This window comes from Macrotis lagotis, chromosome 1 (genome assembly GCF_037893015.1).
Source record: "Macrotis lagotis isolate mMagLag1 chromosome 1, bilby.v1.9.chrom.fasta, whole genome shotgun sequence".
Lineage (NCBI taxonomy): Eukaryota > Metazoa > Chordata > Mammalia > Peramelemorphia > Peramelidae > Macrotis > Macrotis lagotis.
In genome coordinates, this window is record NC_133658.1 from 826749876 (window position 1) to 826762914 (window position 13039).

Consider the following 13039-nt stretch of genomic DNA (forward strand, 5'->3'; position numbering starts at 1 on the left):
AAGGAGTTCACATTCTATTGGAGATAGATAATACATGAAAAAAAGTTCAGCTCCAGGATGGACAGAAAATCCTAGAAATATTAAGGATGAAGAAGGGGAGTGGTAAATGGTAAGATCTGGTGATCCTTAGACTATATCTGTGAACAGATGCCAGCATCAGGGTCTGCAAAACATATAGTTAGGGAGGTTAACAAGATCTGGAGGACTTTGGCAGCAAGGAAGATGGCAAGGTCTGTCAGTCCTTGATCTCACTGAAGGGAATAGAGTTAATCATCATCTAATCAAAACTATGTGGCATATAAACAGTCCAGATGGAGTCTAGGAAGTCCTTGTCAAGGGAATCAGCAAAGAAGAAAGAAGGCAAGAGGTACTATCAGGATTGATAGGTCTTCCCCTAGTCCAATATCCATTGTTTTGGAGGGACATGCTGCTCCCCCGTCATTCTGGATAGTGTTGAAAATGCTCTTCCTTATTTGAACAGAAATATGATCCCCTTGAACATTTTTCCTATAGTCCTAGTTTCATCTTATGAGTCATGGGTAAACTTTACTCCCTATTTTAACATAGTGGTTCTTTAATTATATGAAGACACCTCTTCTTTCTATCATTAAACCTTCTCTTCCATAGGCTCAGCATCCCTTAACTTAGTTTCATCATCTATATAAGAGTATTAGCTGTCTTGCCTGGGTTTCAGGACCAGTATTGAGGATGAAATACAGTAATTGACATTTGCCTCTTTTTTTATCCTCAGAACTTGGTCCAGTACCTGATGCATCATAGGCATTTAATAAATGTTTATTGGATTGAATTGAATTTAAATGAAAGGGCTCTGAGACAACGAGAAGCACTCTACAAATTCAAAATAATACTATACCTATAATAGAGGCAATATTGCATAGTGGATAAAGAGCTGGACTAAGGTATTTCACCTCTTTTAGCCTTTCAGGTTTTTTGTCTCTAAAATGAGAGTAAAAATGGCACCTATGTTGCAGGGTTGTTGTGAAGATCAAATGAGAAGGTTATCAGGGAACTCTTTGTAAATCCTTAAGTACTATGTTGTTACTGTTATTTCTAGTTTGTGATCCTGGGCAAGTCCCTCAACCTTTAGGTGTTTTAAACAGATCTCTAAGTTGCTTACTTACATTTTTTAAACATTTGCACAGTGGGGAAGGGGATTAGTGGAAGGGCAGATTAATAAACAAATATTTATTTTCAGAAAAATAAGAATAATAAATAAAAAAGGAAGTTGGCTTCAATGGCCTCTGAGGTCCCTTAGGTTTCTATTTCTATCATCCTTTTCTTGCTTTTGTTGTTGTTTCTCTTTTCATGGCCCTCCCCTTTTCCTTATCACTACCTTGTAATTACTATTAGGAGGCTGAAACTAGGTAAAACCCAAATTGGATGACTGAAACAAGTCTAAACTGACACAAATTTAGAGATATAAGGGACCTTTGAGTTTTTCCAATTCAACTCCTTCATTTCATATAGAGGGAAACCAAGGCTCAGAAAAGGTAAGAAATTTGCCCAAATTCAGCCACTTAATAAGTGTCAGAGCTAGGATTTGGACCCATGCCCTCGGACTCCAAATCTGGTCTTCCATCCATAAAGTTAGGCAGAAATCCTTTTCTATTGGATCTTTAACTCAATACTATTTCGCCATCCATTCTCTCCATTGTTGCCCAAGGGAGAAATTGGCCTTCTTCTCCTAGCTGCCTACTTCTTCATCAGAAGAATGAAAACACTTCAGGGAAAGTTCTTAATTAAAACTTGGTCTGTCAAAATGTGGTCTCAGGGCAATTGTCTAGAATGTTTTGCTTCTAGTGCCTCTGAGAATAGAACAGAAACAAACCATGGTCATTTATTTGAAGCCATCTTTGGCATCCTTCATGGACCTTTCATTCATTTCTTTTGAAGTATAGCAACCCTTTCTTTTCTTTAAACTGAACTTTCCCTCAAATATTTACTTGGACTTGTTTATCCATCACAAATTGCTGGGATGCCAAACATATCCAAACTATTAGAACAGATTTTATGAAGATTTTCTGTTCTCACCAACGTTCTTGGATGTAAGACTTCTCACTGAGGCTCATCAATACAATCACTCAGATTGCTTCTGTGAAGGGATCTAAGGGATACGTCCCCCAGCCAGGGATATAATAAACATTTCCCAGGGTAGTCAGGGATTATGAAGCAGAGATAGGGAAAGGGGGAGGGACATGACAAAACAGAGAAACAGTAACTAGAATTGTTAAAAAGCAAAGGATCATAGGAAGGAGTCATAAGATACCTCAGGCATCATACAGGCCAACCTCATTTTTTAGTTTTATTCTTTTTATTTTTCTAAAAACAAATATTTTTCACTGATCTTTCCCTTCTTCTAATCACCTTCCCTACTTAGCAAATATTTTTCAAAATTTATATGTACCTTGGCTAAGAAATAGAGTGGTGGACCAGTGGAATAGACTAGGTGTAAAAAGCAGGAGAGGATTATAGTAATCTGCTGTTTGAGAAACCCAAAGAGTCAGGCCACCAGGATAAAAACTCCTTCTTTGATAAAAACTGCTGGGATAATTGGAAGTTAGTATGGAAGAAACTTAGATTAGACCAACACCTCACACCCTTTACCAAGATAAGATCCAAGTGGTTACAGGACATAGACATAAAAAAACAATACTATAAGCAAATTAGAAGATCAAGGACTAGTCTACCTGTCAGATCTATGGAAAGGGGAACAGTTTATGACTAAGGAAGAGTTGGAGAACATCACTAAAAACCAATTAGATGATTTCGATTACATTAAATTAAAAAGTTTTTGCACAGATAAAAACCAATGTAATCAAGATAAAAAAAAGTAGTAAACTGGGAAACAATCTTTACAACTAATGATTCTGACAAAGGACTCATTTCTAAAATATACAGAAAACTGAGTCATATTTTTAAAACAAAAGGCCATTCCCCAATTGACAAATGGTCAAAGGATATGCAAAGGCAATTTACACATGAGGAGATCAAAGCAATCCATAACCATATGAAAAAATGCTCTAAATCATTAATTATTAGAAAAATGCGAATTAAAGCCTCTCTGAGGTACCACCTCACACCTCTCAGATTGGCCAGTATGACCAAGAAGGATAATGATCATTGTTGGAAGGGATGTGGGAAATCTGGGACATTATTACACTGTTGGTGGAGTTGTGAACTCATCCAACCCTTCTGGAGAGCTATTTGGAACTATGCCCAAAGGGCAACAAAAATGTGCATACCCTTTGACCCAGCAATACCACTACTGGGTCTATACCTTGAAGAGATGAGGAAAAAGGGTAAAAACATTACTTGTACAAAAATATTTATAGCAGCCCTGTTTGTGGTGGCAAAGAATTGGAAATCCAGTAAATGTCCTTCATTTGGGGAATGGTTTAGCAAACTGTGGTATATGTATGTCATGGAACACTATTGTTCTATTAGAAACCAGGAGGGATGGGATTTCAGGGAAACCTGGAGGGATTTGCATGAACTGATGCTGAGTGAGATGAGCAGAACTAGAAAAACACTGTACACCCTAACAGCAACATGGGAGTGATGTTCAACCTTGAAGGACTTGCTCATTCCATCAATGCAACAGTTGGGAGCAATTTTGGGCTGTCTGCAAAGGAGAGTACCATCTGTATCCAGATAAGGAGCTGTGGAGTTTGAACAAAGTACAAGGACTATTCCCTTTAATTCAGGGAAAAAAAAACCCAGATGTCTTATGGTTTGATCTGGTTACCTCTGAGAATTCTGTTCTCTTTAAGGATATGATTTCTCTCTCATCACACCCAATTTGGATGGAGGTACAACATGGAAACAAAGTAAAGACTGATGGAGTGCTATCTGTGGGGTGGGGGTGGGGGGAGGGAAACAAGATTGGGGGAAAACTGTAAAACTCAAATAATATCCTTAATAAAAATTTAAAAAAAATTATATATATACCTATTTACATAGTCTGGTGAAATAAATTCTCCCATTAGCCATGTCTGAAAATGTATGTCTCTTCCTTCAGGTTAAGTTCATTTCCTTTCTGTCTGTGGGTGAATAACATGTTGTATCTTTATTCTTGCTGTCTACCTTTCTTCCTGTCATCCTACCTATACTGTTCCAGCCTCCTTTGCTAGCTCTTGACCTCTTCATTTTAGAGATGAAGTCAAGCCCAGGGAAATTATTTGAATTACCCAAGGTCATACAGGCGATTAAGTGTCAAAGGAGAAATTCGAATCCTCTGACTTCCATAGTCAGGCAGCAGTCTGAGAAGGGAAATAAATATTCAAAATATTACTACTATGGGCCAGGCCCATATTGGCTTTTTACAGATATTATCTCCTCCTGATCCTCAAAATAAATTTGAGATATAGATGATTTTCGAGTTGGGGAAACCAGAGGTTAAGTCATTTGCCCAGAGAGACACTGCTAAAAGTGTCTGAGGTCGTCATGATCCCAGATCCAGAGCTCTAGCACTGCCAGAAGTAGACTCTAATGGAGGTAGCATCCACTGTCAGAGAATAAATCTTAAATTTGAACCAAGAGGAAGGACATCTGAATTCTTCATAAGGGAGGGATTACCTGAACTGTACTTTGAAAGATAGAATTTTAATAGCTGAAGATGGAGGTATACAATCCAGATCATCTCAGTCAAAATCTTTGTCTTGACTTAGATTTTTGAAGACTTTCAGTACTAGTCAACTTGGTAATTATAACTCACTTTTATGCTTCACTTTAAAGTTGAAAAAAATGCTTTCCTCACATCAGCTCTGTAAAGGAAATAGGATGTTACTCTTTTTAAAATGAGGAAAGTGAGATTGAGAGGTCAAATCATTTACCAGAGGTCACATGAATGAAAAGGCTGAGGCATTTTCCCAGTTTCCTTCTATCATCAATTTAAATCAATTAAACATACATTTATAAAATGTCTATTCTTCAATTGCAATCAAAGTCAGAGAGACAAAAATGAAAAAATTAAATAATTTATGCCCTCAGAGAACTTATGGTGTTGAAGAGGGATAAAATTTTCTTCAATGCCTTATTTTTCCTTTTTTAATTTGAAGGTAGAAGGAAGCTAGCAATAGGGTTGCCTTGGAAAAAAAGAAGAAATGAAAGAAAAAAGGATCACTGAATATTTCTTTTCCCATTCATTTTAGGGTGGAAGGAAATTCAGAAGCAAACAATCAGGAAAACTTTAAAAATAGCATGTTGAATTTACTCAATCCTTTTTAAAAAGCAATCTGTAAATAAAAGATTGTTAGTATTATTTTTCCTTGGTTTTGGTTCTACTTAGTATATGGAAATGTTCTTTTTTACTGGTTTTTGTCTGATTCAGAGTAAAAAAAAAAAAAGAAAAGAAGAATTAATAGAATTCAATTGAATTTCAGGAGTGCAATTAGTAACCTACAAATATAGCAGATGTGGGAGGAACATGGTGAATAATGGAGGGTTAAGAGGTGATGCTATCTGATTGTTTGTTTTATAGCAAATAAAATTGAAAGTATAAAGCCTATGAATGTGCCTCACTCTGCTCAAAAGATGTGCCCTTAAAAATCATGTGTATATTAATTCTGAGTTCAATTTCAAATCTCATTTTCAATACAATACAGTTTTTTTATTTAAATGAACCACTGAAAGGAATACTTTTGTAATGCAAATAATGTCCTTGTTGTGTTTCATATTTGGGAATATCTGGGTTTTTTCCAAAGCAGGGATCTAATAAAATGCAAATTTAATAGCTGACTGACCTTTAAATCTGATTTTGTTTGTGGCTTAAAGATGCAGTTCCATTGAAATTTTGCAGGTTTCTAATGTCCTATGATTTAATATTCCTTTTCAGGTTCAATTCAGAAGGGATTTGGCACATTAAGATCACCAAGATAAAAAAGTGGGAGAGCTAGACAACAGCTATCACCCAGTTGGGTTTAGTCTCTTCATTTATTTCTCTAAATTGTATTATCCCTCTTTTAAGCTGTATTGAAATCTCCCTTATTTGAAATCTTTTAAAGTTTTTAAAGTTTCTGGATATCTTTTTTATTCCCTCAGCTGAAAATGGTATGAGAAATCTTTTTTTGATGCATCTCTTCCCTTTTAATGTGATTTCAACCTGTAAACTCACAGTGAAGCACCTACAGCATCTACTGAAAGGGAAAATTGAAGCAATATATTCTTTTTTTTTAGCTTTTGCAAGGCAATGGGGTCGAGTGACTTGCCCAAGGCCACACAGCTAGGCAATTATTAAGTGTCTGAGGCCACATTTGAACTCAGGCACTCCTGACTCCAGGGCCAGTGCTCTATCCACTGTGCCACCCAGCCACCCCTAAGCAATATATTCTTGAATGATCTCACCCAACTTGTAGAGAGCTTCACTTGGCACCTTTGCTGGGATGGACCAGAGCAATAAACATTTATTTAAGTTTCTACTGGGATCCAGTCAATGTGCTAGGAACTGGAGACACAAGATAAAAATTAGACCATTCCTATCCTCAAGAAGTTTACCTTCTAATGGAGGAAGAGTAACAGCAAGTACATATACAGGAATCTAGAGAATTAGTGTAAAATAAAGATGGCAACAAGGAGGCACAGTGGATAGAATACTGAGGTTGGAATCAGGAAGACATCTTCAGTTCAAATTCAGCCACAAACATTTGTTGTGTGCCCCTGGACAAGTCACTTAACCCTGTTTGCTTCAGTTTCCTCATCTATAAAATAAGCTGGAGAAGGAAATGGCAAACCACTTTAGTATTTTTGCCAAAAAAAAAAATCCGTAATGAGGTCACAAAGAGTCATACATGACTGAAACTATTGAATAATAGGTACAAATTGCACACACACACACACACACATACCCCACACACACACACACACAAACAGAGATGGGAATCATTTGTATAAAGAGTATATTTAAATCCATGGCGGGGATGGGTTCACCAAGTAAAAGTGTGGCAAGTATGGATCAGAGACAGGACTTCAATTCAGTTCTTTCTAACTCCAAGACTAGTTAGTTTTCTATTATCCCATATTGCCTCTGAATTGAATAAATTTTTATTAAGAGATCACTGGTATAGAAATTCTATTTCTGACATAAATGATTTTGCAAAATTTGTACCATTTTCCTCCTAGGATGCTTTTGAAGAGCAGAGGTCTCTTACTTAAAATACTTAATCACCAAAAATGACTATAAAAATTTAAGCAACTATTATTTTCTATAGTCTCTTGCCTCCACAAGTTTAGTAAAAATTGTGCGTGCACACACACACACACACACACACACACACACAGAGGGAGAGGGAGAGAGAGAGAGAGACAGAGAGAGAGAGAGAGAGAGAGAGAGAGAGAGAGAGAGAGAGAGAGAGAGAGAGAGAGTCATCCTTGAAAACAGCTGCTTCTGTGCCTTTTTCTGCAAAAGTACTTACTTGAGTTTCTCCCAGGTCTCTTCACCAAATTTTTCAATCACAAGAGATTGCAGGCAGGTGTTGATAAACCCATACTAGAAGAGAAACCAAGAAAATGAGAAAAGGCTGTATAATGAGGCACAAAAAACCATTTATAGACAACTTAATGGTCTTTTTTAGGGAAAGTGAAATGGCATCCACTTTGGCAAACTAATTATACCTTTTCCTTGTTTCCAGTGAGTTTATTTATTTAATAGCTACACTGGACCCAGGTTTCATGCAGACCTTGCAGTCCAACAGTACTTTTGTTTCCATAGAGAATTTAGATTAACTAAATTTGAAACCAATAAGAGAAGGGTAGAAAGAGGCATTTTGTGTTGATTACATTCCTCTTGGAAATGTTAGTATTGGCCTGGTTTCATCATTGAATCCAAACTAGTTGGAGGAGAGGGTGAAGTGGCCATATGCATATGTTTTCAGATTATCTAGAAAGCAGAGAGAGGACAAACATTTGCTGTTTTAAAAATTGAACAATAGTTTGAGGAAGGGGGGAGCAAAGGAAAACACCAGGGACAGGACAAATAAAGCTCTTGTTTGCCAGGTTTGCTTTTGAATCACTACCTCCTTGCATAGGCTTTCATTTTTATGCCTCTGCTGGTGCATCTGGGAGGAAAAATAAAGGCAGCATAGTAGATGCTATGAGCATTTTGGAAGATGTGTCTCACTTTTCATAGGCATTCCAAAATGTGCAGAAATAGAATTTTGGTAAATCAAACTCTACAGCATTTTAAAAGCACTAGAAACTTACTACAGAATATGAGATTTAGGGCTAGAAGGGGCCTTAAAGGGCATGATTCCAACCTCATTTGTTTTATGAATAAGGAAATTTAGTTCTAAGAAAGTTAAGTGACTTAACCAGGATCACACAGTTAGTGGTTGAGATGAGATATGAATCTAAGTCTTCCTAACAACGCCCCCCCCCCAACCGTCTCTATCTACAGCTCCATACTGCTTGGTGTTTGAAACACTTTTCCCTTCCCTCTTCTCTTTCCCTCCCTATAAGTCATTACAATTTCAACAAGGAAAGAGTATTTTTGCCATATTAAAAAAATTCTTATAATTTATCTGTTTTGTAAGGTTGAATTTTTCTATATAGAGATTTCTTTAAAGGGAACACATTTGTATTCAAGGAATAGAAAAAAAGAATCCTGAATTGTATATTTTGAGGGGTAAAAATTTTGCTGACTTTCACATTCATCCTTCACATATACTCCCATGTCCCCTTCCTCCGTTCCATAGTATTTAGTATTTCTAGTTGCCTAGGTCCAGCAATTCTGTAAGGAGCAAAGATACAACAACTACTTTTTTCCACCATCTGACAAAATATATTCCCTTAGAAAAAAGTCTCATTAAGTGTCAGATAGATGGCACAAAGGATGGAACACCCATCCTAGATTCAGGAAGACCTCATTTCAATTCTGTTCTCAGACATTGACTAGCTGCATGCTCCTGAGCAAGTCACTAAACTCCAATTATCTCCAAAAAGAAAAAAGAAAAGTCTCATTAAAAGTATACTTTTGGGGGACAGCTAGGTGGCACAGTGAATAGAGCACCGGCCCTGGAGTCAGGAGTACCTAAGTTCAAATCCAACCTCAGACACTTAATAATTACCTAGCTGTATGGCCTTGGGCAAGTCATTTAACCCCATTTGCCTTTTAAAAAAAAACCTTTAAAAAGTATACTTTTTGTAATAGTAGTTGACATGGATTCATTCCTATTCATCTCCTGGTTTGGCTCTGGAGGCTTTCCTCCCTCCCTTGCCTTTTCACTTTGTGAAGAATGCTGAGGTCTCGGTACTTTCCACCTGCTTGGGCATTGTCACCACTATCCCTAGAATTAATGACACTCCTATTTAAGGGTCACACGAGCACCCAGTGCCTCAATTCAAAGAACCAATAGAGTATTTCTTCACCTTGGCTCAGTACCCATTCTCTTTGCTGGTTCAATCATGGCTCACTCTAGGGACAAATCCAACTCTCCCTTCTCTTCATCCCCATGGAGACAAATGACTCCTTGCATTCATTAACACTTTTTCAGTTTCCACATAGTTATAGCCATGGTTGATTTGCATAGTGGTTAGAGGTTGACTACAACCTCACGATAACCTTGGTTCAGGTCCCATCTCTCTATCACAAAACTGGCTGTGGGACCATGGGAAGGCACATTTAACCAACTCTTCAGCAGCCCAAACAATCCTCTAAGACTATAATTTACAGATAAATTTTTAATCTCCAACAGTTGGCAGGGAGAGCTTCCACATTAGAGTTCCCTACAGTGATGAAATCATAGGTGAATAAAACTTTGTCTTTGCCTTCAAGGAAATTGCTCTATAGCTGGAGATATTTAACACATAATGTATAGAGGTTACTTTACTCTGTATGTTCCTCAGTGAATGAGAGAGGTACAGAGTATTGTGAGAATTCAGAGAAAGAAATATCCTCTCTGGGAAGTAGAAATAAAAAAAAAGGCTTATAAGGAGGAAATGCTGTTTATTCTGAGTTTTGAAGAATGATTGTTGTGTTAATAATTGAAAATGAATTGTAGGGGCAGCTAGGTGGTGCAGTGGATAGAGCACTGGCCCTGGAGTCAGGAGGATCTGAGTTCAAATCTGACCTCAGACATATAATAATAATAATAAATAAATAATAATAAAAACCTCATTGTCTTGCAAAACAAAAAAACCCAGAATAAAAAAGAAAATGAATTGTGAGTGAGAAATTTAGAAGAGAGAGTTTCAAGTGGAAGGAATGGTATAGAAAAAAGTCCCAAGTTGGGTTATGTTCTGGAAATGACTAGTAGGTCCATTGGACTGAACTACATTCCATGGAGTATAATGGATATGGAAATAATAGAAGATAATTCTAGAAAGGTAAATTTAGGCTCAGTCATGGAAGGCCTTCAATGTCAGGCATTGAGTTAAAGGCTTATTCTGCAAGTGTTTGAAAATATCATGATCAGATTCATATATTCGGAAAATTACTTTGGGGCCCAAAGAATCATCAGTCTCTTGGATCCTAAACTTTGTGGATGTTACCTGGGTAATAGTTTTTTTCCTTGACTGTAAATTTTTTCCCCCTCTAGAAACCAGGAAGTTGCCCATAAGACATTTAAATTTTCCAAAGTCAAATCAAGTCAAAAATATTTATTTAGTGAGCAATCAATCAATAAAAATTTATTAAGCACCTATTATATTCCTGGCTCTGCTAAGATTTAGATAGCCTCTACTATCTTCTAGGCATAGTGCTGAAATATGTATAACATAAGTATGTATTCCATACATGTATATAACTCATAAAAGATATAGGTAACAAATGTAATATATATTTAAGAAATGTAATAAATAAAAGCTTCAATGTTTGAGTGAAGCCAAAACTAAAGACATTCTCCCTTCTATCCCAATCTTACTCATCCCTATACCCTGCCCACAACACTTCAGAGTCTAATAGATTCCATACTCTATCTTTTTATTGGAAAATATCTCTTAACCTTTTTTTGTTAACCTCCTACCCCCATCACCCACCACTAGAAGCCTGTTGAAGCTGGTGAATTTCTTCCTGGAATATGGTTCTTAAATATATAAAAGAGGATCCACAGGACTAAAGAAATGGATTATATTGAAATAGTGACTCCAGGAAGAACTTAGAACAAAGAGCAAGGTGATGCAACATTTATTAGAAAACTCCTAAAAATATGAAGAAAAGAAATATATAAAAAAATAAATTTATCTGTGTATGTGTATATTCATATCCATACATATATGTACATATGCATATATGAATATATGTACATATCCAGTTACATATACATACATGCATAGTTGTATGCAGGACCCCCAGGTTAAGGATCCTTGCAGTCTAGATTGAACTTCCTTATACCCCATCTGAGGAAGAAGATTGAGGGAAAAACCAAACTAGAAGAGTTGATTACCATGGTGGCTGTTGTTCCTGCTGCTGCCGCTGCTACTGATGCTGTTGCCAATTCTCACTGCTCACTGTTTGGGTTTCCTTCTTCTTCTCTTACATTTAGCATACCACCCGTGAGAATCCTTTCCAACACCTCCACTGGGGATTCTTCATGCCCATCAAAGGAAAATGGCCCCACAGTCCATAGGGAAATTAGATACAGATCACTTGTTGAACTCAACCTCTCTCTCTACATGGAAGTCTAACTCAGTTCTTCTCAATCATCCAGAGAAACTTGGGGAGGTCCAAAGGGCTTTTCAGGTGAAAATGAATGGGACTTACTATATAATTAGTCCAAAGGGGCTGACTTCTTTCTTGGTAGCTGAGACTCATGAGAGTTTCAGGTTGAAACTTGAAGAATCACTCCTTGTGGAGAAATCCAATTGTCAAAGCTTCTAATAGGTTTCATTCTTCCCTCACTAATCCTCCCTCCAACAACTCTGACTTAAAATGAACTAGTAGCTAGGCTTATATTCATGAAGAGAGGCAAGAATGCTTTGTGAGAATGGAAAGGAAAGAGCCTGTAGTTTTCATTAAGTGGAAAAGAAATTAAAGGTCATCTAGTCCAGTCTCTTCATTTTACAGATAAGGAAACAAAAGTCCAGTTTCCTTCCCCAAGGGTGAAGAAAAAAGGGATTAGAAACCAGGACCAGATACAGGACTCTTTCCCTTAGAACACAGTATATCCCTTATTAAGGAATCCTAAAGTGAGCTGGCCACTCTTAATAAAGCCAGTTAAATAGATGTAGTCCCCAGTCCTTTCAAGATTTAGACTATTTCCTCTCAATGATTCCATAAGTGAAGGAGTCTGGGATTTACGTGGGTGACTCCTGGCTGAGTCTCCCTGGGAGACTGACTGGGAATTCCCTAGGTCAACTGCTCTTCAGCTTGTGTGTGACTTAGTAGAAAAAAAAAAGGAAGTTGCCTGAGGGCACATAGAGAATAAATAATTTTGCCCAAAGTTAGACAAACTGGTATCAGAGGCAGGATTTGAACTTAGTTCTTCCTGACTCAAAACTCTAACATTATTGCCAATTTTTATAGCACCAGTTAAGTCATCTTCAGGTTTGTGAAATGCACTTTGTTCTTTTCCAAGACCAATTAAATCAGTCATTAAATTGGTCTCTCATTAGAAGGAGGATAGAAAAAGAAATAAAGCAGTTAGATGACTTGGTGGTTAAAGTGATAGATGGGGAATCAGAAGGGCTTGATTTCAAATCCAGTCTCAGACACTTACTAGCTGTGTGAGCCCGGGCAATTTATTTTTAGATTTTTTTTTTTTGCAAGGCAATGGGGTTAAGTGGCTTGCCCAAGGCCACACAGCTAGGTAAGTATTAAGCGTTTGAGACCGGATTTGAACTCAGGTACTCCTGACTCCAGGGCCACCAGTGCTCTATCCACTGTACCACCTAGCTGCCCCAATGGGCAGATTTTTAACCCTCAGTTTCATCATCTATAAAATGAGTTGGAGAAGTAAATACCAAATCATTCCAGAATCTTTGCCAAGAAAACCTCTAATGTGGTTATGGAGACTTAGACACAACTGAAATGACTCAACAAAAAAGGAAGAAGGAATGGTGTCAGGTGAGGATAATGATCATTCTTCAA

At 37.2% G+C, this 13039-nt stretch overlaps 1 protein-coding gene across 1 annotated transcript in view; it reads right to left on the reverse strand.

The window, feature by feature from the left end:
• The window catches only part of LOC141508501 (guanylate cyclase soluble subunit beta-2-like), a 98617-nt gene extending 87088 nt beyond the window's left edge, over positions 1-11529 (reverse strand). Inside the window, 2 exon segments of the mRNA XM_074217170.1 lie at positions 7431-7504; positions 11397-11529. Of these exon segments, the coding sequence (XP_074073271.1) occupies positions 7431-7504; positions 11397-11399 (77 nt within the window). The 5' untranslated portion in view covers positions 11400-11529.
• Positions 11530-13039: the final 1510 nt, after the last annotated feature.